The sequence below is a fragment of the Ursus americanus genome, chromosome 26 (genome assembly GCF_024610735.1).
Source record: "Ursus americanus isolate L20-20 chromosome 26, mUrsAme1.1.p, whole genome shotgun sequence".
In the NCBI taxonomy this organism is placed as follows: domain Eukaryota; kingdom Metazoa; phylum Chordata; class Mammalia; order Carnivora; family Ursidae; genus Ursus; species Ursus americanus.
This window is the reverse complement of record NC_142152.1, coordinates 15,160,303-15,185,853: the sequence shown is the minus strand read 5'-3', so window position 1 is coordinate 15,185,853 and position 25,551 is coordinate 15,160,303. Positions and strand designations below refer to the sequence as shown.

Genomic DNA, 25,551 nt, shown 5'->3' with positions numbered 1-25,551 from the left:
AGCACCAAGTACAACATGAAACTGACAAAAAAAAAAAAAAAAAAAGTCTAAGAAGTACATCCTTAACTTCCCAAAGGAAGCGGCTGACCACGTTTTGGTTCAAATCGAAGGATGAGCCTATGCTAACAAATGCTACGGACTCCATGAAGCAGCAACCTAAACAAAGGGCCACACGCGAGCCTGAAATGTGAGCCATCCCTAACAAGGGACAGCGAGGAGAGCTGGCTGAGTCATGTGAAACGTACTGGTTTTAAAAGTCTAAGTGAAAAAAGGCTACGGAGTAGACTGCCAAATGATAAACACATACTTTTCATTATCCAGACTCTTCAATGCACGTGCTAGGAACGCTACTCATTGCTCTTACTGTTACTGCCTCAAGATCCAATTTTTGCAAAGAGGTAGACAATACAGTACTAGAAGTAAGTGGTATCTGCCAATATAAAAAATCCTGGTAGCACAAAGTGCTTTCTCAGCATTTTGTGATCACAAATGGTGTTCACTAAGGGGAAAAAAAAAGCTATATTGAGCATAAGGTAGGATCCTGATATCTTAAGAGATGAAAATCACTTTATATATTAACTGACCTAGTTTTAATCTTTTTGAGGTAACAGAGAAGTTGCAGAAAAAAGCTGAAAGCTAAGAAATTATTCCCAGAAAAATTTACCTGCAAAGTTCACATTAACGAAAAGATCCTCTAAAGCCATCCATAGAATCCAGGTTAAACACCCAAGAAATCCCAATCCTTCTCATTTTTCGGGAGAAGAAATTTAGGACCTATAGGTGACGCGGTCTGCCTACACACGGAGGGATAATGACAAAGTTGGGACTAGAACCCAAATTCCCCAATCTAGAAGTTCTCAACCGAGATTTAATATGTGTACCCCCACACACACCCCGGGGACATCTGGCAACGTCTGGAGAAATTTTTGGTTGTCACAGTTGGGGGATGGGGTGTACAAGTATCTAACAGGTAGAGGCCAGATTGCTGCTAAACATCCCACACTACACGGGACGCAGCCCCTCACAACAATGACTCACAGCCCAAGCTACTCACAGTGAGGAACGCTGCTCTGGGCAGCGTGGTGCTCTCACCACCGCGGTATCACTGTGCCAGGCCCCGTGCCACGCGCCACTGTGGCTATGAAGTTACGCAGGAGATGGAACGTGACTTAGGGATTACAGCCTTATTGGTAGAGTACAATACACACAAGCTCACGCCCTCAGAAACGACATGGTAAATACCAGAGGAGTGGTTCCACTCATTTACGGAACATAAGAAGTAGGAAGAATGGTAGGAGAAGAAAGGGTGGGTACACAGAAGGGGGAATGAACCATGATAGACTATGGACTCTGGGAAACAAACTGAGGGCTTCAGAGGGGAGGGGGGTGAGGGATTGGGACAGGCCGGTGATGGGTATTAAGGAGGGCACGTATTGCATGGTGCACTGGGTGTTATATGCAAGTAATGAATCATGGAACTTTACATCAAAAACCAGGGATGTACTGTACGGTGACTAACACAATATAATAAAAAATATTATTATTAAAAAAAAAAAAAAAAGGTAAAACGAAGTGTTAACAAGTAATCCAAGGTAGGATATTGCATAGTTGAGGTGACCAAAACCACAGAGAGGAAACAGTCAAGATCACAGAGCGTCTGTTAGAAACACAGCTCAGAGAGCACTCCTCTTTGACTTCTACTTCAAGAAGTAAACCATGGTTTGACTCACGAAAGGCTCAGGATTTCCCTTCTCAGGTAGCGCTTTATCAATGAGGGCGATTTCCAGATCCTCAAAAAAGCATGCCAGTTTGATTTCTAATGTGTCTCTTTCTTAGGGCTTAGCCAAGGTCAAAAAAGACCTATAACTTGACTACTGGCTCCTGTTCTTTTTTTTTTTTTTTTTTCTTTTTAAAGATTTATTTGAGAGAGAGAGAGAGAGAGCAGGGGAAAGAGGCAGAGGGAAAGGGAGAGAAAGAAGCACACTCCCCACATGGAGCCCAACACGGGGCTCGATCTCACGACCCTGAGATCATGACCTGAACCTAAATCAAGGGCCTGATGCTTGACCGACTGAGCCACCCAGGTGCCCCTACTGGTTCCTGTTCAATAACAATTCATCTAGATGTGGCCAAATTGCCTTTTTATTAGTGAATAATTCCCTTCCTCCACATACCAGCTCTCTCCAAGAAAAAGCCACACATCTCTACTTCTGATATTTTGCACTGTTAATCTGACCTAGTACTCACTGCAAATTCCTACGGTGGATCTCTGCACATCTTTTCAGTCGGGTTCCACTGTCTAAAATACATTAAATAAACAACTAGATAAATAAGTTGTCTTTTTAATACTGTTTCTGGATTATGTTTAAGATCCAATGTATCATATTAAGTTTTCCCACTAGGAATTCAAATGTTTATGATTCCAATAGGTACCCAATTTATAGAGAATGTGTAAGTAGAAGAATAATGTTTTTATCAGAGTCAATTCGGCTTAAAGAATAAGTTATCTAATCTAGTCTTTATTTCTCATATTTCCCCCTTTTGCTTCCCAGGATCTTCTTGCCTCATCACTAACTACTCATGGAAAACAATGGAACTCTTGGCTTACCAAAGTTATGTTTAATAACAACAACAAAAAGAGATACACTTAAATTTCATTATTTAATTCAGTGGTCTCTGATTTTTTTTTGGAAGATTTACTTATTTATTTTAGAGAGAGAATACATGTGTGCAAGTGGAGGGTAGGGCAGAGGGAGAGAGAGAATCCCAAGCAGACTCCCCACTGAGCACGGAGCACATGGGTCCTGCCTGAGATCAAGACCTGGGACAAAATCAAGAGTTGGACGCTTAACCGAATGAGCCACCCAGGCACCCCATTTTTTTTTTTTTTTTAGATTAGTCAACTCATAAAAAATGTTTGGGACATACATAACATATATAAATATGTATTTGTACATTATAACATGCAGTACTATATTAACATGTTATAGACATTATTAAACATACACAAAATAAAACCTTTTAATGAATGATGCCACCAAGAATTATAGACAAAATTTCTAACACTCTTTTTGTATTTCAGTGATGCACTTAGAGAGCACTGTTTTGGAGAGTCTCCTTTCTGATGGCCCATTTTGGCTACAGGATTCTTAGAAGTCCAGAGCTGATTAAACTTTCTGGAAAAGCCCATGATTCTTTAAATGACCCCACGATGGCAGCAGAGAGTAAAGAATGATCTGGGACCTTCTTCTGGGCTTTGAACAGATTAATGAGCACCCTTAGTCTGTAGTTTATGTATCAGTTAAATTTAGACCATGGCTTTGAGACACGAACGAGCTTGTCCTTTTCAAGTGACAGAATAAAGGCTTAATGAGGCTAGCAAGTAATAATAAGAAGATGAGAAGAAAAAAAAATAGGAGGATGGGAAGAGAACAGGAGACACGTCAGAGATGCTGAGAGAAGCCAGAGCACGGAAGTCCTTAAGTACAGATAAGTAATTAAGACATGTCGGTTGTATTCAAAGCAATGAAAAGGTTTTAAGCAGAGGACTGACACGGTCTGACTTTCATTTTCAGAAGTTCACTTTAGTTACCATATGGAGGAGGGATTATAGGTGCACAGGGGTCCAAGCAGGGAGGCCAGTCAGGAGGGTTTTACAAAGGTCCAGATGAGAGTCACGTGAGGCTTGGGCTCGGGAGGAAGCAGAGGAGATGCAGAGAACTAGACGGAGGCAATATCTGTTTTGGAGACAGCACAGGTAGTATGACTAAAAAGGGGTTAATGATAAGGAAAAGGAAGTAAACCTCCAGTAGGCCTGAAGCCTGGGCCGGCAGAACAGTGCTCTTCGGAAAATGACCTTCACTTCATTCAATCTTTGTTGCGCCAATTATTTGCACCTGTTGAGCAAGGACATCTGCAGCCAGACACTCTAGAAAAAAATCAGGCAGGAGACAGGGGCCAGAAAGATATTGAACATCTCCATCCCCACCTTCCCAAGAGAAAGGTATGTTTTAGCTTCTAAAACACAGCAGAAACCTCATTTTGTGGGGTCTGGAAACCCATACCTCTACCTCTATCTGGTAGCATGCTGTGTTATTTCCTGTTTGTGCAACCACTCCTCTGAATTTCTATATATTCTGCCATTGAAGAAACCCAGCATACCACAACCACCTGTTTGTGTCTGACTTTATTATTTTTTTTAAATTTTATTTAGTTATTTGAGAGAGAGTGGGAGAGCTAGAGACACCAAGAGAGTGCCAGTGAGGGGAGGGGCAGAGAAAGAGGGAGAAGCAGGCTCCCTGCTGAGCAAGAAGCCCAATGTGGGGACTTGATCCCAGGACTCTGGGATCATGACCTGAGCCGAAGGCAGATGCTTAACCGACTGAGCCACCCAGGTGTCCCATGTGTCTGACTCTCAGTCCAATCATTTCTGTTGGTTAGCCCTTGGGGGTTGGATGTTTCCCTGATTTTCATCTTAAAGGTACAGAAGACTAAGGATAATACAGATTTGGGAAGAAAACTCAAGAGTTCTTTTAGGAACATGTTAAGCTTGAAATGACTATTAGACAGTGAAGGGAAGATGTCAAATAGGCAGGTGGATATAAAAGGCTGGAGTTTTATCAATCAGCTTATCAATGATATTTAAAGCTTTAAAATAGATAAGATCACTTAAGAGAAAAATGTAGATTAGAGGATAAATTAGTGGTCCATGGACACATCTGCTGACCCACAGACATGTTTAATATTATTATTATTTTGGTCTCCACGTATTTAAAAACTTCTACCTAAATTTAAAAATTATTAAATTCACATTTTGAAAAAAAATCTATATTGAAAGTTTCTCTTTAAAGAACTGGACAACCTGGGAATGCGTGGCTTGACCTGTATAGCAGCTTCCCCATTTATATAAGGCATGAATTCTTTAATTCACCATAATGTCTTCTCAACACTGAAGCCAACTATCACTTTCCATTTACCACTGTTTGTATACCACTTTCTAAAAAAAATTTTATTTATTTACTTGAGATAATGTGAGCGCATAAGCAGGGGGAGGGGCGGGGGAGAAGCAGACTCCCCTGAGCGCAGAGTCACCCCAGGACCGCCCCCCACCTGCTTGAGATCATGACCTGAGCCAAAGTCAGACCCTTTTTTTTTAATTAAAGATTTTATTTTTATTTATTTGAAGAGATAGAGACAGCCAGCAAGAGAGGGAACACAAGCAGGGGGAGTGGGAGAGGAAGAAGCAGGCTCCCAGCGGAGGAGCCTGATGTGGGGCTCGATCCCATAACGCTGGGATCACGCCGTGAGCCGAAGGCAGATGCTTAACGACTGCGCCACCCAGGTGCCCCCAAAGTCAAACTCTTAAACTAACTGAGCCACCCAGGCACTCCACCACTGTTTTTCTAATAGAAAGAAGTATTTCTCAGGATCCATGTCTCTGTTCAAACTAGGAAAATAAAAGATTATAGAGGCCTTGTATTTAAAGAAAAAAGGGAGGGAGCATATTTCCTTATGAAATTTAAGAATATCTCTATACGCTCAAAAACGCAAACCATCACTCCACATCTTCATTTACATTTCCCATCTGGAACTTGTAGGCATATAAGTTTGCAATCCCTGGGGTAGATAGAGAAGAGACCAAGTCTGAGCCACCTCAATATTTAGATGTGAGGTAAAAGGGAGATCAGAAGATGAAAAAGAGTAGGGAACAGTATGATAGGAGACAGGAGAGTCTGAAGACATGAAAACCAAGAAGAATGTCTTATGTAGGAACTATGCAGATGGTTTTGAGAGCTAGAAGAACACGAGTCCACATAAGTGTCTGCTGGATTAGAAAACAAGAAAGCCATCAACTTGATCAGTTTCAGTAGGGTAGTATAGTAGGAGGTCAGATTAAAGTAGTTTGAAGAATTAATGGAAGGTAGCCAATTATACCCAAGCAAGTAGAAGGGAAAAAATGAGAGAGCAGATATCAGTGAAATAGAACAAAAACATATAATAAAGAAGATCAATAAAGTGAGAAGCTGGTTCTCTGAAAAGACTAATAAAATTGAAAAGCCCATAGAAGGAGTAATCAAGAAAAAGACAGAAGCACAAATAAGTGATGTCAAGAATGAAAAGGGAGCCATCCCTACATATGCTTCAGATCGGGGGAAAAACTGTTGAAGATATTATAAACAAGTTTATGCCCATAATATTAAAATGTGAAAGCAGCTTTAGATGAAAAATATAATTTACCAAAACAGACATGAAGATAGGGTGCCTGGCTGGTTCAGTCAAAAGAGCATGCCACTCTTGTTCTTGGGGTCAGGAGTTCGAGCCCCACACTGGGTGAAGAGATGACTTTCTTATAACTAAATAAATGATTTTTTTAAAGGCATGAAGAAATAGAAAATCTGAATAGCTCTAAAACTATTAAAGAAATGATATCCGTGGGGCACCTGGGTGGCTCAGTCGTTAAGCATCTGCATTCGGCTCAGGGCGTGATCCCAGGGTCCTGGCATCGAGCCCTGCTTCGGGCTCCCTGCTCAGCAGGAAGGCTGCTTCTCCCTCTCCCACTCCCCCTGCTGGTGTTCCCTCTCTCACTGTGGCTCTCTCTGTCCAATAAATAAACAAAATCCTTAAAAAAAAAAAAAAAGAAAGAAAGAAAGAAATGATACCCATAATTCAAATACTTCCCTAAAAAAACCCAAAAAACACAAAAAAAACTCCAGATGGCTTCATCAGTAGATTCTAACCAAATATTTAAGAAAAAAAGAATGGTAATATTATACAAACTCTTCCAGAGAATGCAAAAATAAGGAAAGCCTTAACTTGTTCTATAAGACCAGCATGACTTTTTATCAAAATCAGACAGGGTAATTTCTAGAAAAAAAAAAATTACAAGCCGGTATCACTCATGTACATAGTTGTTGTTTTTTTAATCCTCTAAAAAGCATTAGCAAAATGAATTCAGCAATATATAAAAAGAATAAGACATCATGACCAAGTTGAATTTACTCCAGAAATTCAAAAACCAATGCATTTCACCACCACCACAGAATAAAGGAGAAAAACTACATAGTCATCTCAAGACACAGAAAAGGGCGCCTGGGTGGCTCAGTTGGTTAAGCGTCCGACTCTTGATTTCGGCTCAGGTCATGATCTCAGGGTCATAAGATCGAGCCCTACATCAGGGTCTGCACTGAGCAAGTAGCCTGCTTGAAGATTCTCTCTCTCTCTCCTTCTGCCCCACCCTGCTTAAAAAATTGTTTAAAAAATAATAAAGAAAAAAAATGCAGAAAAAGCACTTCATAAAATTCAACTATTCATAATTTTTTTAAAAAAACTTCCTAACAAACCAAGAATAGAATGCAATGTATTTAATCTGGTAAAGGGCTCTATAAACAAACCTATGACAGATATCATATGCAATATGAAAATGTGGAAAGCTGTCATTTTGAGATAGGGAATGAGTTAAGAATGCCTACTATCACCACTTCTACTAAGCACTACGCTGTGATCCTAGTCACTACGGTAAGATAGGAAAAGAAACAAAAAGTGTAAGGACTGGAAAGAACTAAAATCATCATTTCTCAAATGATGTAACAGTGTACGCAGAAATCCAAAAGAATCTATGATGACTTTAGTAAGGTTCCTTAATGTAAGAGAAATATATAAGAAACAATGCATTTCTTTATACCAGAAACACAAAAAATTCTAAAGATCTCATTTACAATAGAATTTTTAAAATCATAGAAAACTATAAGCAGATTTTTAGGAGAAATTAAAGAACTAAATAAATATTCTTAGATTAGAAAACTCAAAATTATAAGAAGTTACTCCCCACAAATTGATCTTACTGATGCAATACAATTTCAATCAAAATATCAAAACCCTGGAAGCAGAAATAAATACAATACATAAGGACATGTAAAGGACCAAGACTAAGATATTCTGGAAAAAGAACAAGATGACAAGTACTGCTGACCCAGATATCAGGAGTCAAGATAAAATAGTAACTAAGATAGTTTGTGATTATAGGTGCAAAAATAGAAAAAACAGACTATTAGAGAGCGCAGAAACACGTCTTATATAAGGCACTTGTTTTGTGGTTAAGTGGCATTGCTGAGCAGTGAGGAAAGGTTTATCCTTTCAGTTCGTGGTCCTAGAATAACTGGATATCGATATGGGGGAAAAATGAAACTTGACTCCCCCTCGCAGCCTACACACGCACACATGCATGCCCGCAGGCGCAGACACACACCAATTTCAGGTGGACGGTAAATCTAAATGTGCAAGGTTAAAACCACAAAACTCCCAAGAAAATAATATAGGACAATATCTTTATGACTAGGAGTAGGATAAGACTTCTTAAACTGCAGCATAGAGAGCTTCTGATTATCAAAAGATAACATTAAAAGAATGTAAAGATGGGGCGCCTGGCTGGCTCAGTTAGTAGAGCACGCAACTCTTGATCTCCGGGCTGTGATTTTGAGCCCCATGTTGAGCATAGAGATTACTTAAAAAAAAAAAAATCTTAAAAAAAAATAATGTAAAGGCAATTCACAGTACGGGAGAAAACATATAAGGTATACATTTAACTCACAAAGGATTCATAGCCAGAATATATAAAGAACTCCTATAAATCAGTGAGAAAAAGAAAATGCAAAGAAAAAGGAGCAAGAGGCTTGAACAGGTACTCCATAAAAGAAGATATCTAAATGAGTCATAAAATGTAAAAAAGACAGGGGCGCCTGGGTAGCGCAGTCGTTAAGCGTCTGCCTTCGGCTCAGGGCGTGATCCCGGCGTTATGGGATCGAGCCCCACATCAGGCTCTTCCGCTGGGAGTCTGCTTCTTCCTCTCCCTCTCCCCTGCTTGTGTTCCCTCTCTCGCTGGCTGTCTCTCTGTCACATAAATAAATAAAAAATCTTTAAAAAAAAAAATGTAAAAAAGATGCTCAACCAAAAAATAACTTAAATAAAAAATTTTTATTACACTGAAGGAAACAATCAATAAAACTAAAAGGCAACCTACTGAAGGGAGAAGATATTTGCAAATAACATACCTGAAAAAGGGTTAGTATCCAAAGTATATAAAGAACTTATAAAACCCAACACCCAAAAAATGAATAATCCAATTAAAAAATGGGCAGAAGTCATGAACAGATATTTTTCCAGAGAAGACATCCAAGATGGCCTACAGACACATGAAAAGATGCTCAACAGCACTCGGCATCAGGGAAATGCAAATCAAAACTACAATGAGATGCCACCTCACACCAGTCAGAATGGCTACAATCAACACCACCGGAAACAACAGGTGTTGGTGAGGATGTGAGGAGGATGTTGGTGAGGATGAGATGTGGAGAAAGGAGCCCTCCTGCGCTGTGGATGGGAATACAAGCTGGTGCAGCCACTCTGGGAAACAGTATGGAGGTTCCTCAAAAAGTTAAAAACAGAACTACCCTATGATTCGGAAATTGCAGTACTCAAAGAATACAGAAATACTAATTCAAAGGGATACATGCACCCCGCTGTTAAAGTAGCATTATCTACAATCGCCAACTTATGGAAACAGCCTCAGGGTCCACTGACTGATGAATGGATAAAGAAGATGTGGTGTATATACACAAAGGAATATTACTCAGCCATAAAAAAGAATGAGCTCTTGCCATTTGCAACAACATTGATGGAGCTAAGCAAAATTAGTCAGAGAAAGACAAATACCATTTGATTTCACTCATATGTGGAATTTAAGAAACAACACAAACAAACAAAGGGGAAAAAGAAAGAGAGAGAAAGAGGCAAACCAAGAAACAGACTCTTCACTATATAGAACCAGATGGGGGAGGTGCGTTGGGGATGGGTTAAATAGGTGACAGGGATTAACAAGTGCACTTGTGATGAGCACCAGGTGTTGTATGCAAGTGTCAAATCACTGTACTGTACTCCTGAAACTAATATTACACTGTATGTTAACTAAAATTTAAATAAAAACTCCAAAAAAGAAAAAAAAAGAAAATGCAAGATGGTATAATTAAATAAATATATTGGATTAAAAAAAAAACCTTTTTAAAAAAGATGCTTAACCTTGGGGCGCCTGGGTGGCTCAGTCGTTAAGCATCTCCCTTTGGCTCAGGGCGTGATCCCCACGTTCTGGGATCGAGCCCCACATGAGGCTCCTCCACTAGGAGCCTGCTTCTCTCTCTCTCCCACTCTCCCTGCTTGTGTTCCCTCTCTCGCTGGCTGTCTCTCTCTCTGTCAAATAAATAAATAAAAAATCTTTTAAAAAAAATCCTAACCTCACTGGTAATTAGGAATATGAAAATTAAAACCACAATGAAATATTACACACACCCATGGGAAAAGTTAATATTTAAAAATCTGACAGTACTAAAAAGTAAATAAAAATTAAAAACAAATAAAAATCTGATAGTACCAAATGTTGACAAGATATGTGACAAAGACAATTTTCATATACTCTTGGTGGGAAGTTAAATCAGTAGAACTACTTCTGGAAACAATGGTTACACTCATACAGTACTGACTGGCGGGTACATTAGTGAAAACCACCTTGGCAAACAACTTGGCATTATCCATATAAGTTAAACATATGCACAATTCTACAACCCAGGACTCCATTCATAGATATAGATGCCCAATAATGAGTACATATGTTCACTGCAACATTCTCTGTAAGTGCTCCAGATCACAAACAACCCAAATATCTATCAATATCAGAACGGATGAATAAACTGTGACATTTTTATACAATAGATGACTATATGGCAAAGAATCAGTCACACACACCACAGGCAAATCTCAGAAACATAATGCTGAGCAAAAGAAGATGGACACAAAGGAATACATTACTTGACCGTTTCATATATATTAAATTTAAAAAGCAGGCATATCCAAATTATAGTGCTTAGGGATGCATGCTTGAGTACTAAGAGTATAAAGAAAAACAAGCATGTGAATACTATGAAATCAGGATAATGATAACCCTTGGGGGATAACGATTACAAGGGGTCATAAGGGGAACTCCTGGGGTACTAGCAATCTTCTATTTCCTGACCTAGTTTCTAGCTACACAGCTGTTCTCTTCAGATAAATCATTTAGCTATTTTTGTTTCAGGCACTTTGATGTGTTTTATTTCACAAAAAAAGGTTAAAAAAAAAGCCTTAAGGGGCAAGTTAAACAGATGAGACAAAACTAAATAAAGAAAAAGGGGACTGTAAAAAAGACCTAAAGAAACGGTGCAGAATGAATCCAGAGAGATGACAATATGTTAAATATAAAGGAGAGGGGCACTTGGGTGACTCAGTCTGTTAAACATCTACCTTTGGCTCAGGTCATGATCCCAGGGTCCTGGGATCGAGCCCCATGTCAGGCTCCCTGCTCAGTGGGGAGTCTGCTTCTCCCTCTCCCTCTGCCCCTCCCCCTGCTTGTGCTCTTGCTCTCTCTCAAATAAATATTTAAAATTATATATATAGTTTATATATATATATATAGAGAGAGAGAGAGAGAGTTTATATAAACTATATATATAGTTACCAGACATGTAGGATAGCATAAAAAGTTCAGAATATGGCTGACCGAATTCCAGCAAGAAAGAAGGAGCACAATGAGGAAGATGAGAAGGAAAAGGAAGAAGAAAGGGAGGAGGAGGAGGAGGAGGAGGAGAAGAGCAAACAAGGTAAAGACAATTTTCAAAGAGAATTTAAAAATTCAAAGAAGATACCAATCCTCATTTCCAGCTCTCTCTGAACCCCAAGCCAGAAATACAGAGAGCACACCTAGCTTCATCATAGTGAATCTTCAGAGCCACAAACTCAAAGTGAAGATCTTAGAAGCAGCTACAGAAAGTTAGATTACTATGAGGAATCAACATTTAGACTGACAGTGAACAGCAACAATGGAAGCCAGAAGACACTGGAATACTGTCTTGCAAATGATGATACATTGCCAAGCTAGAGTTTTATATCCAGTGAAAGTATCTTTCAAGATCAAGAGTAAAATAAAGACACTTCTCAAACAATAACAATGACAATAAGTTTAATGAGCCCTCAAGAAATAAACTTCTAGGGCTTCCTGGGTGGCTCAGTCGGTTGAGTGACTGACTCTTGATTTCAGCTCAGGTCACGATCTCAGGGTTGTGAGATCGAGCCCCATGATGGGGAATGGAACTGTGCTGGGTGTGGAGCCTGCTTAAGATTCTCTCTCTCCCTCTGCAGCACCCCCCCCCCAACTTGCTCTCAAGCTCTCGCTCTCTCTCTCTCTAAAAAAAAAGAAACAAACAAACAAACTACTACAGGATGACCTTGAAGGACATGATCCTAAAATGAAGGTCTGAGAGATACGGGAAAACGAGCAGATAAAAAGGTCAACACTTTGGTAAATCCAAACAAATACTCACTGTGTTAGACATGAGCAAAAACCATAACTCAACAAACACAAAAAGTGAATAAAGAAGGAAGGGAAATAGAAATGGAAGAATGGAGGGCTGCCTGGGTGGGGCAGTTGGTTAAGCATCCAACTCCTGATTTGGCTCAGGTCATGATCTCAGGTTTGTGAGATTGAGCCCCGTGTCCGGCTCTCCACGCAGCGCAGAGTCTGCTTGGGATTCTCTCTCTCCCTCTCCCTCTGCCCCTCCCCCAACTCTAAAAAGACAAAAGAAAGAAATGGAAGAATAGAGAGAAAAAGAATGAATGATTTTCTTCCTAAAGCTTTTCTCTGGCCACAATCAGGGAAATGCAATCACACCTGAAGGAGATCTAGCCTCCAGCAGGAGTTCAATACTTACCCAAAGCCAAAACGAAGTAGGTTTGAGATTACTTGCCACTTTAACTTACCCATGCCTCTGCTATAGTAACTAAACTGCTGTCACTATTCACTTCAGACTACCCTGCTCATCACTGATACTTCACTTAGTTAGAAAATCAAGGTGTTTGGGAAAAGTGAATTTTCCTCATCTACTAAAACTGTTTAGCAACGGGTTCTTCTATTATTGTTGGTGTAAATATTTCTAAAATGATATAATTTCTTATACAGAATACACCAAAAGTATCCAATCCTTTCCTAATTGCCCAAGGTCACTGGCAGAAACAACTACTATTATTGCTGATCCAATGCAATACCCTCCAGTAGCCAAGGTATGGGGTCCTGCGTGACTACTAAACCTTGCCCACGCTGCCACGTGTTCCCTTGGCCATCACTGCATTGGCACCTGCCAGGCCTCCCACCATGCTCTGACCTGATTTTGTGGCAGCTATTCTGCTTAGGGCCTCTTCTGATTCCATGTCCTGGCTCGAGCCCATATCCTAGATACCCAGAAGAAATACATCAGAGAATCTTGGCAAGGCATTCTATTGAATTAGTAAGAAATGATAACTATGACTTATTTCTACTTTTATAATATCTCTGTTTCAAGGAGATTAAAGTTCACTCTGTGAGTCAGAATGATAGAGGAATGGATCCGCCATATAACCCTCATCCCAGCTACGTAACAACTCTCCCAAAGGAAGAGCTGTAGGAAAATCAACCAGATGCCGGGTGCCTGGGTGGCTCAGGCAGTTGACTGCCTGACTTGATTTTGGCTCAGGTCATGATCTCGGGGTTGTGAGATGGAGCCCCGTGTCAGGCGTCGTGCACTTGACATGGAGTCTGCTTGGGATCTCCTTCTCCCTCTCTCTCTGCTCCTCCCCCACTTGCACTCTCTCTAAATAAGTAAAATCTAGGAAGGAAGGAAGGGAGGAAGGAGGAAGGAGGGAAGGACTATCCAGATGGTTAAGAAAGCCCTGGGCTCAAGTGGTTACCTTTTTAGGCCTCCTTCCCTAGCTGTAAAGTGAAGGTAACAGTAGTATGTTCCTACACTGGATTACTGTGGAAATTAAACGAGATGATGCAAATAAAACAGCAAAGCACCTGGCTGAGAGTAAATAGTATTTCAAATTTTAATTGTTATGTCTTTAAATGCTACTTTGTGTAATAATTCCCATGTAGGTAGACTTCCTTAACTATCTTCTCCATGGCATCCTTATGAAAATACTATTAAAAATATTAATAGTAGCTAATACTTAATGAGCACTGACTATATGCAAAAACCACGCTGAACCCTTTCTAGGGCTTGTCTATTCGAATCCTTTGAAATGCCCCGGGAGGGAGATACCATTACATCCCTATTAGACACAAGTTCACTGAGACTCTGAGAGAGTAAGTAGCTTGTCGAAGCTCAAGGAATGATAAGTGGTCAAAATGGAGCTTGTACGGATTTGCCTCACTCTAGAACCCTCCCCTATCCTGTAAGCACTCCCCTATCCTGATAAGAGAGGCAGCTTCTCCTTCTGCTAAATTCTAGTTGTGAGCTAGCTGAGAACAGGCTAATTCTCCTTTACTCTCCTCCTCTACCTGACTATGCAAGTCACCTGTTAGAAAAGCAGAAAAGGTGCACACATTCTGTTTTTGCTTTTTAACTTACCCACTCGCAGTCGATTCCAAGCACTGGACAGTCTTCTAACTCACTTCTAAGCAAGGGCTCAATCTGATCCCACTCCGCCTCCTGAGACACAGTCACCACCTTTGCTCTGAGGATCCTCTCCTCCCATGAGGCTCTGGGGGCACCGGCGTGCAGCCGGTCCTCTAGTGGAGGGGACAGCTCCCTCCTGCCCGGTGCTTGCTGCTGCTGCTGCTGCCGCCGCGGCTGCCCAGGGTCGAGGCTCGCTTTGCTCCTCCGCCGCTGGATGCCTTTCCACAGGACAAACCCCCCCACGGCTACACCGACAAGGGTGGTCACTGTCAAAGCCATTAAGTATCTAGACATCTTCAACTTTTTGTGCTCTTTAGGAAAGCATATCACTAATCCCACAATCTGCAAAACAAATGGCAACAATATATTTATACACAGAATTTAAACCTAGATGGAAACATGTTTTCCCCTAAAAAGCGATCCACTTACAATCTCTGTGTCCACAAACTAAAACAAAATGCTACAAATTTCCACATGGGAAGAGTGATACTTATTTTTCTCCCTTCTGTACATTCTGTTCTCCGTCTCTATCTTCATTCCACCCGAGAAAACCCCCATCCTCTACCAGCTGCCCAGCACTCACTTCATCATGTGACAACAGGGTGTCTGAACATAGATAAGAACATAGACAAGAACAAATTCTTGAAAAGAATCTGAAAAATCTAAAATTAATTATAACCCTACTACCTTTAGGTGACCACTGTGATCTCTCTGATGTTCTATTATTTGACACAATTAAAAAAAGAAATAAGAATGGCGGATGGCTTTAGTCAGGGAAACCCCACACAACAGTCTCTCTTCCATTTTTCTTATCACATGTGGTTTTCTCCATTTATCTTTTGTGTTCCTATTTTTGACAGAGAAATGGATATACAGTAGTATTTCTGTACTACTTAAATAACAACAGAAAATGTGTAACAATAAAGGGTAAGCAGCCCTTGGCCTCCGTCACGGAGAGCTATTCTGAGTCAACCATTCAGCGCAAGGGGGTTGATCCTGTTTGGGAAGCAGTCCCAGTACAGTCAGATAACTCCATTATTCAAGAGAAGTCAGATATCTAAATTTTATGTGAAATGTCACTATTTTTAAGTGTCAGCAACAAATTTACAGTTTTTAAAACATTGTACCAGCCAAACAAAAACACTCCGGGCTCTGTGCCACCCATCTGTGGGCTCTGGCCTAAAATCTCTCATGCCCAAAGCCGCAGTGATCCACCAGACCCTGCCTACGCTTCTCTATGGCTGGGAGTTTCCCACTGAATGCGTACCGTTCTTATCATTTTTCAAAGCTTCAGTAATAATTATTTTTTAAATAATTTAATATGTACAACAACCCTGGGCTATCATCATATCTACAGAGCTATTCGGCATTGGAGATGAAAAATAAAATCATAATTCTTACACTGCTAATGAAAACAATAAAATGGCTGTGTTGTTTTAAAAAGATTTACTTTAGTGCAGAAACTGTGCTAAGTACTCATGTGTACCTTCTCCAGTACTTTTACTGAAGGCTTAATGAGATTAAAGAATTTGCACAAATTTCTAGTTAAAATAATCTGAGATGATGTTTTAAAAAAAAACAAAAAACCCTCCCTTTCCCACTGGAAACAATACAAAATGCTGGAGAAAACATTAAAAAGATAAAAGTATAATGCAGAATTAAACTCAAAAAGAAGAAAGGGAAATCATCAGGTGCCAGGAATGGAAGTGGGTGGGAGATACAGCTGGGCAGAGACCAGAACTCAGCGCTGGGGTATATTGCTAGCCCATGACTGGAAGTCTAGGCCACAAGCCCGGGGCACACCTGGTACCCAGGAGAGTGCTACCTTGTCCAGGAACAGGAACTGAAAGTGCTCACCCACCAGGGTCCAGGCAAGCCACCTGCCCAAGGCTGAGAGTATGACCAGAGCTCCTCATGGGAAGGCAGACCTCAAGCCCGCTCTGTGAAGCAGTACAGGGCCCAAGTTCATACTATCCTCACAGAAGAAAACCCTAAGCCAAGAAACTAAAATTAAAATGGTTAGAATTGGTGCATTCTGTTGGTGTGTTGGTGTGTGTGTGTGTGTGTGTGTGTGTGTGTGTGTGTGTTTCTGTCTGTCTGTTTCTAACACACAAGAAACATGCAGGACTTCTACAGAAGACCAGTCCCTAGAAGAGCAATCATAAATGAATAACAACAAAACACAAATCAAAAAACCTTAAAGCCAATAAAAAACAGTTCACAATAGAACCAAACAAAAATATCCACATCCGAGATCCGAAAGGAACTTTACAATAATAACACTCAGGGAAATTAAGGAAAATAAAATCTAAAACATGAACAGGAGAAAACAAAAAATGGAAATTCTAGATATGAAAAATATCTGTTAAATATTTTTTAAAAATTCAATACTCAAAAGACAAGTTAAACAGATCAGACAGAGAGAGAGTTAGGGAATTGAAGATAAATCTGAGGAACTCACTCAGAATGTAGCACAGAGGGGCGCCTGGGTGGCTCAGTCGTTAAGCATCTGCCTTCGGCTCAGGGCGTGATCCCGGCGTTCTGGGATCGAGCCCCACATCAGGCTCTTCCGCTATGAGCCTGCTTCTTCCTCTCCCACTCCCCCTGCTTGTGTTCCCTCTCTCACTGGCTGTCTCTCTCTCTGTCGAATGAATAAACAAAATCTTAAAAAAAAAAAAAAGAATGTAGCACAGAGAGAAAGATGAAGAAAACATAGCAGAGACATGAAGGATAGATCAAGAAACTCAACGTCCATGTAATGAAGGTTTGGAAGATGGAGGTCATCAGATTTAGTACAGTTCTGAGTCCCAATCTGGATAAATTAAATCTATCCACAAAAAGACTTGTTTAAGAATGTTCGTAACAGCTTTATTCATAATAGCCAAACCCCAGCAACAGTCCAGTTGCTACCTGTCAGTAGAATACTACTTAGTAATAATAAAAATAAACGAAATACTGATATTTGCATGAATCTTAAATAATATCAGGCTGAGTGAAAGAAGCCAGATACAAAAGAGAAACTGTACGGTTCTAGTTACATAAAGTTCTAGAACAACTAAAATTAATCTATAGTAGACACAGATCTGGACAGTAGTTGCCTGGCGGGGTGGGGGGGCCGGTTTACAGGGAAGAGAGATTCAAGCGGAGCACTGAGTATCAAAAAAAGAGCCAGTCATGAAAATTTCTAGGGAAGAGCATTTCAGGCAAGAGGGAACTTTCTAGAATAGTGTGTAACATTCCAAGTCTTGATGGAAGCTTGGGTCACCCAGGTATACACATTTGTCAAAATTCAGCAATATTAAAAAAAAACAGCAATATTTCTGACTTTTTCCTGTTGGCCTGACTGATGAATAACTGTTGGTTCATTCACTGTCTGTCTTTCCCACTAGATTGTAAACTCCATGAAAACAGGGACCTCACCTGGCTCCTTCAACACTACATATATCCCCAGTAACTAGCACAGGGTTCATAATCATAAATACTCATCGAATGAATACAACGCAATTCCAATTGTTATGTTTTATGATAAATGTCTCTACTTTAATCATCCGATTACAAAAATCTGTCTATTCCAATTTAAAAAGTATTTTTCCCCTTACTGGGCCTTGGTGCTAAAAAGAAACAATATGGCTCAATGCAGGGCCAGAAGTGTTACAAATTTTGTGTTACAAGCTGAAAGTCTGCGTCCCTCTAAAATTCATAGGTTGAAATCCTAGCCCCAGTGTGATGGTATTAGGAGGTGGAGCCTTGGCAAGGTGATTAGGGTTAGGTGAGGTCATGAGGGTGGAGGCCCCACGAACGGGATCAGTGCCCTTGTAAAAGCTTGCTTCCCTCTGATCTCTGCCGTGGGAGGATACAGTGAGAAGTCAGCAGTCCGCCTTGCGAAAGAGGGCTCTCCCCAGGACCTAACCATGCTGGCCCCCTGATCCTGGACTTCAGCCTCCAGAACTGGGAGAAATACACTTCCGTTGCTTACGATCCACCCCGTCTGTGGTATTCTATGTTACCAGCCCAAACGGACTGAGATAACTCGCCAAGGGCTTGCTCTGGGATCCAAAGCTTTCAGTGCCTCACCTCCTCCCATGACTGAAAAGAGTCTGCCATTTTAATTTATTTTTCTAAATTGTACATAGTAGGGGCACCTGGGTGGCTCGGTCAGTGAAGTGTCTGCCTTCAGCTCAGGTCATGATCCCAGGGTCCTGGGATCGAGTCCCATGTCAAGCTCCCTGCTCACTGGGCAGAGTCTGCTTCTCTCTCTCCCTCTGCTGCTCCCCTTGCTTGTGCTCTTGCTCTCTCTCTCTCAAATGAATAAATAAAACCTTTAAAAAAATAAAATAAAATTGTCCACAGTAACTGAACATCAAGCTGACAACAGAGATTACCTAATGGTAGTAGGATTATAATTTTGATTTTTCAAATTCTATGCAAGTATGTGTATCTCTTGATAATTAGAAAAGTTACTAGTTTTTTTTTTAATTGATTCTTTTTACAGGTAGGCAAAGTAAATATCCCACTTAAGACATGATTATATTCCTGAAATAAATCACATTTGGATGAATTAAACGAGTATGTCAAGCTGTTCAGGGAGCAGCCTAAGGTAGAGGATAAGGAAAAGGGCTCTAGAGTCAAATACCCTGGGTTCAAATCCAGACCCTGCCACTTGCTAGCTATGTAACTTGGGCAATCCACTGAACTTCTCTCAGTCTCTGTTTCCTCATTGGTAAATGGGAAAGATAGTACCTACCTGGTAGGACTCCTGTGAGGCTTAAGTAAGGTGATCAAAGCACCTGACTTAGCATCCTGGCGAGCACATTAGGGTTCCATCAATGTCAGCTCTTACTGCTACTGGGCTCTACAAACCACAGAACTCCTATTAAAGGAAAACAAAGAATCACAGCGTGAAAATTCAGGAGCCAAATTCAGCTCCTGCACAAGTTAAGAAGCCTCTCTGTAGCAATCCTGACAGATCATGACCTGGTCTCTCTACGTGAATACTTCTAAGAACAGGGTTCATTACCTTAAGAGGCAGTTTTTGTTGAAAAGTCCTTGCATTCTGCAAAAGTTCCCTACTCAGAAATTGCTCTCTTTTTAGGTTTTTTTTTTTTTTTTAAGGGGGGAAGGGTAAAGGGAGAAAGAGAGAGGATTTTAAGCAGGTTCCACACCCAGCATGGAGCTGGACGGGCTCAATGTCACAACCCTGAGATCATGACCTGAGCCGAAATCAAGAGCTGGGTACTTAACTGACTGAGCCACCCCGGCGCCCCAGTAATTGCTCTCTTTGATGTCCAGTCAGGCCCCTGAAATAACAACAGGGTTTCCTCCCTCCTGAGAGCCTGTGAGATATGTCAAGACAGCTTTTATGGCTCCCCTTAGAACATTCTTCCTAAACCAAGCAGCCTTCCTGCGACCTGGGAGGGTCACCACTGTGCCGGGTCTTTCTGAACGCCTCCAAGTTTGTCGATGTATCCCTTAAAATGTGGCACCCAGGTCGGTATTCAATACCTGAGACAGGGTCCAATTGCTGTGGACGACACTGGTACTACTACTTGCTAGTGTCTGGACCCTAGATTTTACTGATGTTGTATGAAATGACTCATTTTGGAGTAGAAGAAACCCAATGGTGGGTCATATAAAGCTTGTGGTCAATTGAAATTCACTGATACCAAATTGAGTCCCCCATTTTATATATTTATAATTTATATTTTGCACTTAAATCCAAAGCTTTACATTTCTTTTAAATTTTACCTTGTTTGTTTCAGCCAAATGTTTCATCCTTTGAGGCCAATCTGCATCTTGAGTGTACATTCCCTCTCCACTTAAAAATCATTTTGCAGAGATAAGTGAATTTTTGTTTTCAAAGAAAATAACATCTTCTCGCATGTGTTTTAATTCATTTTTTACATTTATTTTTGCATTTTCATACTATCTCCATATTTTATAATATTAAAATAAGGTGACATTAAAATAGAAAAAGCTTAAAAAAACAAAATATTATTGATTTGCTTCCACTGAGGAGGAATCCCTCAGATGCAGAGTCCCCAGGCATATGGTAAGGTTCCTCACTTACTCTCGGTCACGTGTGTACAAAGGCCTCACAGGGAACCTGAAGGAGCAAGCAGGGTACCTCCACATGAGGGAGTGCCTGGCAACATTCAAAACACATATTAATTCATTTTTACATGGAGAGGTTTTGTGTGGGTGTTTTTCCAGCCGAAGGGTTCGTTCAGCAAACACATACGTAGCACTTTCAATAAGCCAGACGTTGTGTCAGACTCTAGGTAAAAAGGGTAAAAGGCACAATCTGCTTTCAAAAATTCAGGATTCAGAAAAGGAGAAATACCCGTAGTGAACAGGTTGCAGGGCAGGGAGAGAACCCCGAGCAGCACGGGGATGGCAAAGAGGAAGGAGCGCGGGTATCGCTAATGCTCCTGGGAGATGGGTATGGGAGGCTAGTGCCGGGGTCAGAAAATGAGCGTGAGTCATCCAGGTGAGCAGGCAGCTAGGGGAAGGGCAGAGGGAACAGCACGTACAAGGATACAAAAGGCAGGAAGCACCACAGTATAGGCAAAAAAGTTCAAGCAAATTTAATGTGTACTGTAAGTGTAAAATACAGAATTTTGAAGACTTACTATGAAAAAATGTAACAGTATCTTATTGATAATTTCCATATCAGTTTTTAAGGTGGATCTTTTTTATTTTAGTAAAATATACAAAACACAAAACTTACCATTTTAACCATTTGTAAGTGTATGATTCAGTGGCACTAACTACATTCACAATATTGTACATCATCACCACTATTCATTTCCAGAACTTCCTCATCATCCCAAACACGAACTCTGTACACCTTAAACAATAGCTTCCCATTCCATCCCCTGCAACCCCTGGTAATTTCTATTATACTTTCTATTTATATGAATTCCACGTTGCTTTTTTATATGTATGTTGAAATAATATTTGAATATACTAAGTTAAATAAAACATGTTATTAAAATTAAGTTTACCTTCTTTTTATATATATTTTAAAGATTTATTTACTTATTTTGGAGAGGGGGGAGGGGCAAAAGGAAGAGCTAGAACCTCAAGCAGACTCCCCACTGAGTGCAGAGCCTAACACGGGGCTCGATCTCACAACCCTGAGATCATGACCTGAGCCGAAATCAAGAGTTGGATGCTTAACCAACTGAGCCACCCACAGGCCCCTCTCTTCAGATTTTTAGTGTGGCTACTAGAAAACTGTATATATGGGGCTCACATTATATTTCTATTGGATAGTGCTGTGCCGGAGCATAATGTGCATACAAGAAAACAGAGACACAGGGTGCGGGAATGAGCAGATCCAGAACAAGTCGTGAGGGGCCTTAAAGTGCGGTACAAGAGAAAACCTTATAGCCAATAACAGACCTACAAGGGAAGTGCCAGGATCAAAGAACACCATAGCGGCTGTGTGGGTGCCAGACTGGAGGACAGCAAGGCAAGACACAGAAAGACCTGTTGGAAGACTCACAACAGTAGAGCCTGGAAGGGAAGAAGATCTAAGCCAGGGCAGAAGAAGGCAGAATGAAAAAGAACCATGGGACGGTTGGGGGTGGGGGGTGGGGGGTGTCACCTGGCTGGCTTGGTCACTAGAGCATGCGACTCTCGGATCAGGAGATGCCAATGTTGGGTGTAGCTCTTATGTTAAAAAAAAGAAAAAAAAGAAAAAAGGACCGTGGTTCCTAACAGAATGACTGCCCTGGAATCACCAGGATAAGTAAACCAGTCATAACTTTTACAAATTATCACTCTGAAAGTTTGATGAATATAAAATCAATAGCTTTCCAAAACCATTATAAAAATATGAAGAAAATCCCACTCATAATAGAAACATACACCTTTTTAAAGCCACACACAAAACAACCACCACATATACATACACGCCTAGGTATAAACTCAACAAGAAATGTGCAAGATTGATACGAAGAAAAATAGAAAACTCTACGGAAGACAGAGAAGCCTGAGAGGGCAGAGACATATTACTGTAGCTGTCACATACAGAGCGCACCGCACGTGCCAGGTACCTTACATGATACAATCATGTATACGTTACTCAATCCTCTCCACAACCTTTTGCAAAAGGTACTATAATTACTCTATTTTCTTAATAAAGAGATTGTTTTACAGAAATAGTCAAAATAACATATAAATGCAAAGCAAACTTAATTTTAAAAAACTTTTTAAAAAATGAACTGACCATCAAGAGAGTGAAAAGACAACCCCAGGGTGGGAGAAAATATTTTCAAAGCATATATCTGGTAAGAGCATGTATGTAGAATATATAAAGAACTCTTACAATTCAATAATAAAAAAGACAAACTGGTTAAAAACAGGCAAGGATCTGAACAGACATTTCTTCAAAGAAAATATACATATGGCCGATAAGCACATGAAAAGCTATTAGGGAAATACAGATCAAAATGACAATGAGATACCACTTCACACCTACTAGGATGGCTCTGATAAAAAAAAAAAAAAAAAACAACAGAGGGGCGCCTGGGTGGCGCAGTCGTTAAGCATCTGCCTTCGGCTCAGGGCATGATCCCGGTGTTCTGGGATCGAGCCCCACATCAGGCTCCTCCGTTGGAAGCCTGCTTCTTCCTCTCCCACTCCCCCTGCTTGTGCTCCCTCTCTCGCTGGCTGCCTCTATCTCTGTCAAATAAATAAATAAATAAAATCTTAAAGAAAATAAAACAGAATATGGGGAAATTGGAACTCTCACACATTGCTGGTGGGAATGTAAAATGGTGCAGCTGCTTTGAAAAACACTCTGGCAGTTCCTCAAATGATTAAGCATAGGGCTGCCATATGACCTGGCAATTCCACTGCTAAGTATATACCCAAGAGGAATGAAAACATATGTCCAAACAAAAGTTCACAGCCGTGTCATTCATAATAGCCAAAAAGTGGAAACAATATATATGTCCTTCAGCTGACAAGTGGATACATAAAAGGTACCGTATCCACAAGGTTATAGGTTGAACTGTGTCCTCAAAACAAGTATGTGGAAGTCCTAACCCCCGGTACCTGTGAATGTGACCTTATTGAAAATTAGGTCTTCGCGCACATAATCAAAGGAGGTCATACTGAAGTAGTGTGGGCTCTGAATCCAATAGAAATAGTGTCCTTCCACGAAGGGGAGAAGAGACACAGAAACAGGCTCCCACGGAGAGAATTACCGTGTAAAGACAGACCCTCAGGGAAGAAGCCATGTGAAGACAGGCAGAGGTTGGAGTTTCACAGCTGCAAGCCAAGGAATGCCAAGGATTGCCAGCAACCACCAGAAGCTAAGAAGAGGCAAGAAAGGATTCTCCCCTAGAGCCATCAGAGACGGCAAAGCCCTGCCTTACCTTGATTTTGGACTTTATAGCCTCTAGAACTGTGAGAGAATACATTTCTGTTATTTTAAGCCACCCAGTTTGTGTCACTTTGTTACTGTAGCCCTAGGAAACAAATACAACATAGGATGGAATTTGGTTCAGCAGTAAAAACAGATGAGTACTGATACATTCTACAACATGGATGAAACTTAAAAACATTATGCCGAGTGAAAGACGCCTGCCACAAAATATCACAAATTGTATGATTCTATTTATATAAAATATTCAGATCTATAAAGGCAGAAAGATTAGCGGTTGCCTAGGGCTCGGGTACTGGGGAAGGGGATGGGGAATGACTGCTAATTGGCATGGGTTTCTTTTTGGGGTGATGAAAATGTTCTAAAATTACATTATGGTGACAGTTGCGCAACGTGAATACACTAAAAACCACTGAACAGTATACTTTAAACAATGAGTTATGTAAATCACATCTCGACAAAGCCACTTAAAAAAACTATTTGACAAGCTAATTCTAAAAATCTAGAAAAGAAACTCGAAGATTAGCGCCCCAAATAGTTTTTTTTTTAAATGAGTATGTGAGCTGATAAAGTATACAATTTTCAATAAAGTAATGACGGTAATAATAAGGGAGTATTTATCCTACTAAATATCAAAATAGAACATATATTTAACATAAGATATTGTGGTACTGGTTCAGCAAAACAGAAAATTAGAAGAGTACAGAATAGAAGAGTCCAGAAACTGTGTGTGTGTGTGTGTGTGTGTGAGAAAGCAGTAAATGATAAATGTGGCATTTCACATTAATGCATCAATAATGCATTTAATATTCAAAGTGACACTGTTGGGAAAACAGTAACTATACACACACCATTCTCACACACACACACACACACACACACACACACACACACACATCCAGAGGAATTTTTAAAAAACTCAAACATGTAAGAATTTATAGAAAAAAAGACAGTCGTAAGAGGAAACCCTGCTGTGCCTTAGGGTATAACAGGGCTCTTCAACATCAGCACTACTGACTTTTTAGTCCAGGAAAACTCTTTGCTGTGGTGGGTTTTCCTATGCATTGCAGGATGTTAGCAGCATTCCCGGTTTCCAACCAGTAGATGCCCGTCATTCCACAACCCCTGTTAGACACTGAAAAATGTCTCCTCACATTGCCAAATAGCCCATGGAAGGCAAAATATCTCCCACTGGAGAACCACCCTGGGAATGACAGCCAAAAAATACAAAATACACAGAGTAAAAAATGGATACATTGAAATGTAAAATTTAAAACTATGGTTTGACAAAGATGCCATGTAGTTAAAAGACAAGCATCAACTTTAAAAAGCACTAAGTTGGGAATAAAGAATTAAAACAAATATAAATGACAAAAGATTAATGTCCAGAAGACATACAAGACTACTATATATTAAAAAACAGCCCAATTAAAAGGAGACATTTCTCAAAAGAGGAAATACGAACAGCCAACAATCATGAAAAGAGGCCCAATCTCTCCAGTAACTAGGGAAATACAAATTAAAACAACAATCAGAATATTTTTTACCCATCAGATTGGCAAAAATGGAAAAAAGATTAATAGCATCAAATGTTTAAAAGAGCTAAGGAAATAGACATTATTATACACTATTGGTGGGCAGTTTGCC

General features: G+C 40.3%; 1 protein-coding gene across 7 annotated transcripts in view; it reads right to left on the bottom strand.

Moving 5' to 3' along the window:
• Window positions 1-25,551, bottom strand: part of EXD2 (exonuclease 3'-5' domain containing 2) — a 58,563-nt gene that overhangs the window by 31,032 nt on the left and 1,980 nt on the right. For 3 of the 7 annotated variants that reach the window (XM_087856057.1, XM_087856062.1, XM_087856061.1), the window contains exons 2-4: window positions 19,255-19,380; window positions 16,972-17,151; window positions 14,463-14,852 (exon numbers count right to left, since the gene is read on the bottom strand). In XM_087856057.1, the coding sequence (XP_087712183.1) occupies window positions 14,463-14,804 (342 nt within the window). In that variant the 5' untranslated portion in view covers window positions 14,805-14,852; window positions 16,972-17,151; window positions 19,255-19,380. Of the gene's footprint in view, window positions 1-14,462; window positions 14,853-16,971; window positions 17,174-19,254; window positions 19,381-20,255; window positions 20,785-23,896; window positions 23,990-25,551 lie in introns of all 7 variants that reach the window. The other 4 variants (XM_087856059.1, XM_087856060.1, XM_087856058.1 and 1 more) reach the window with 4 other exon arrangements.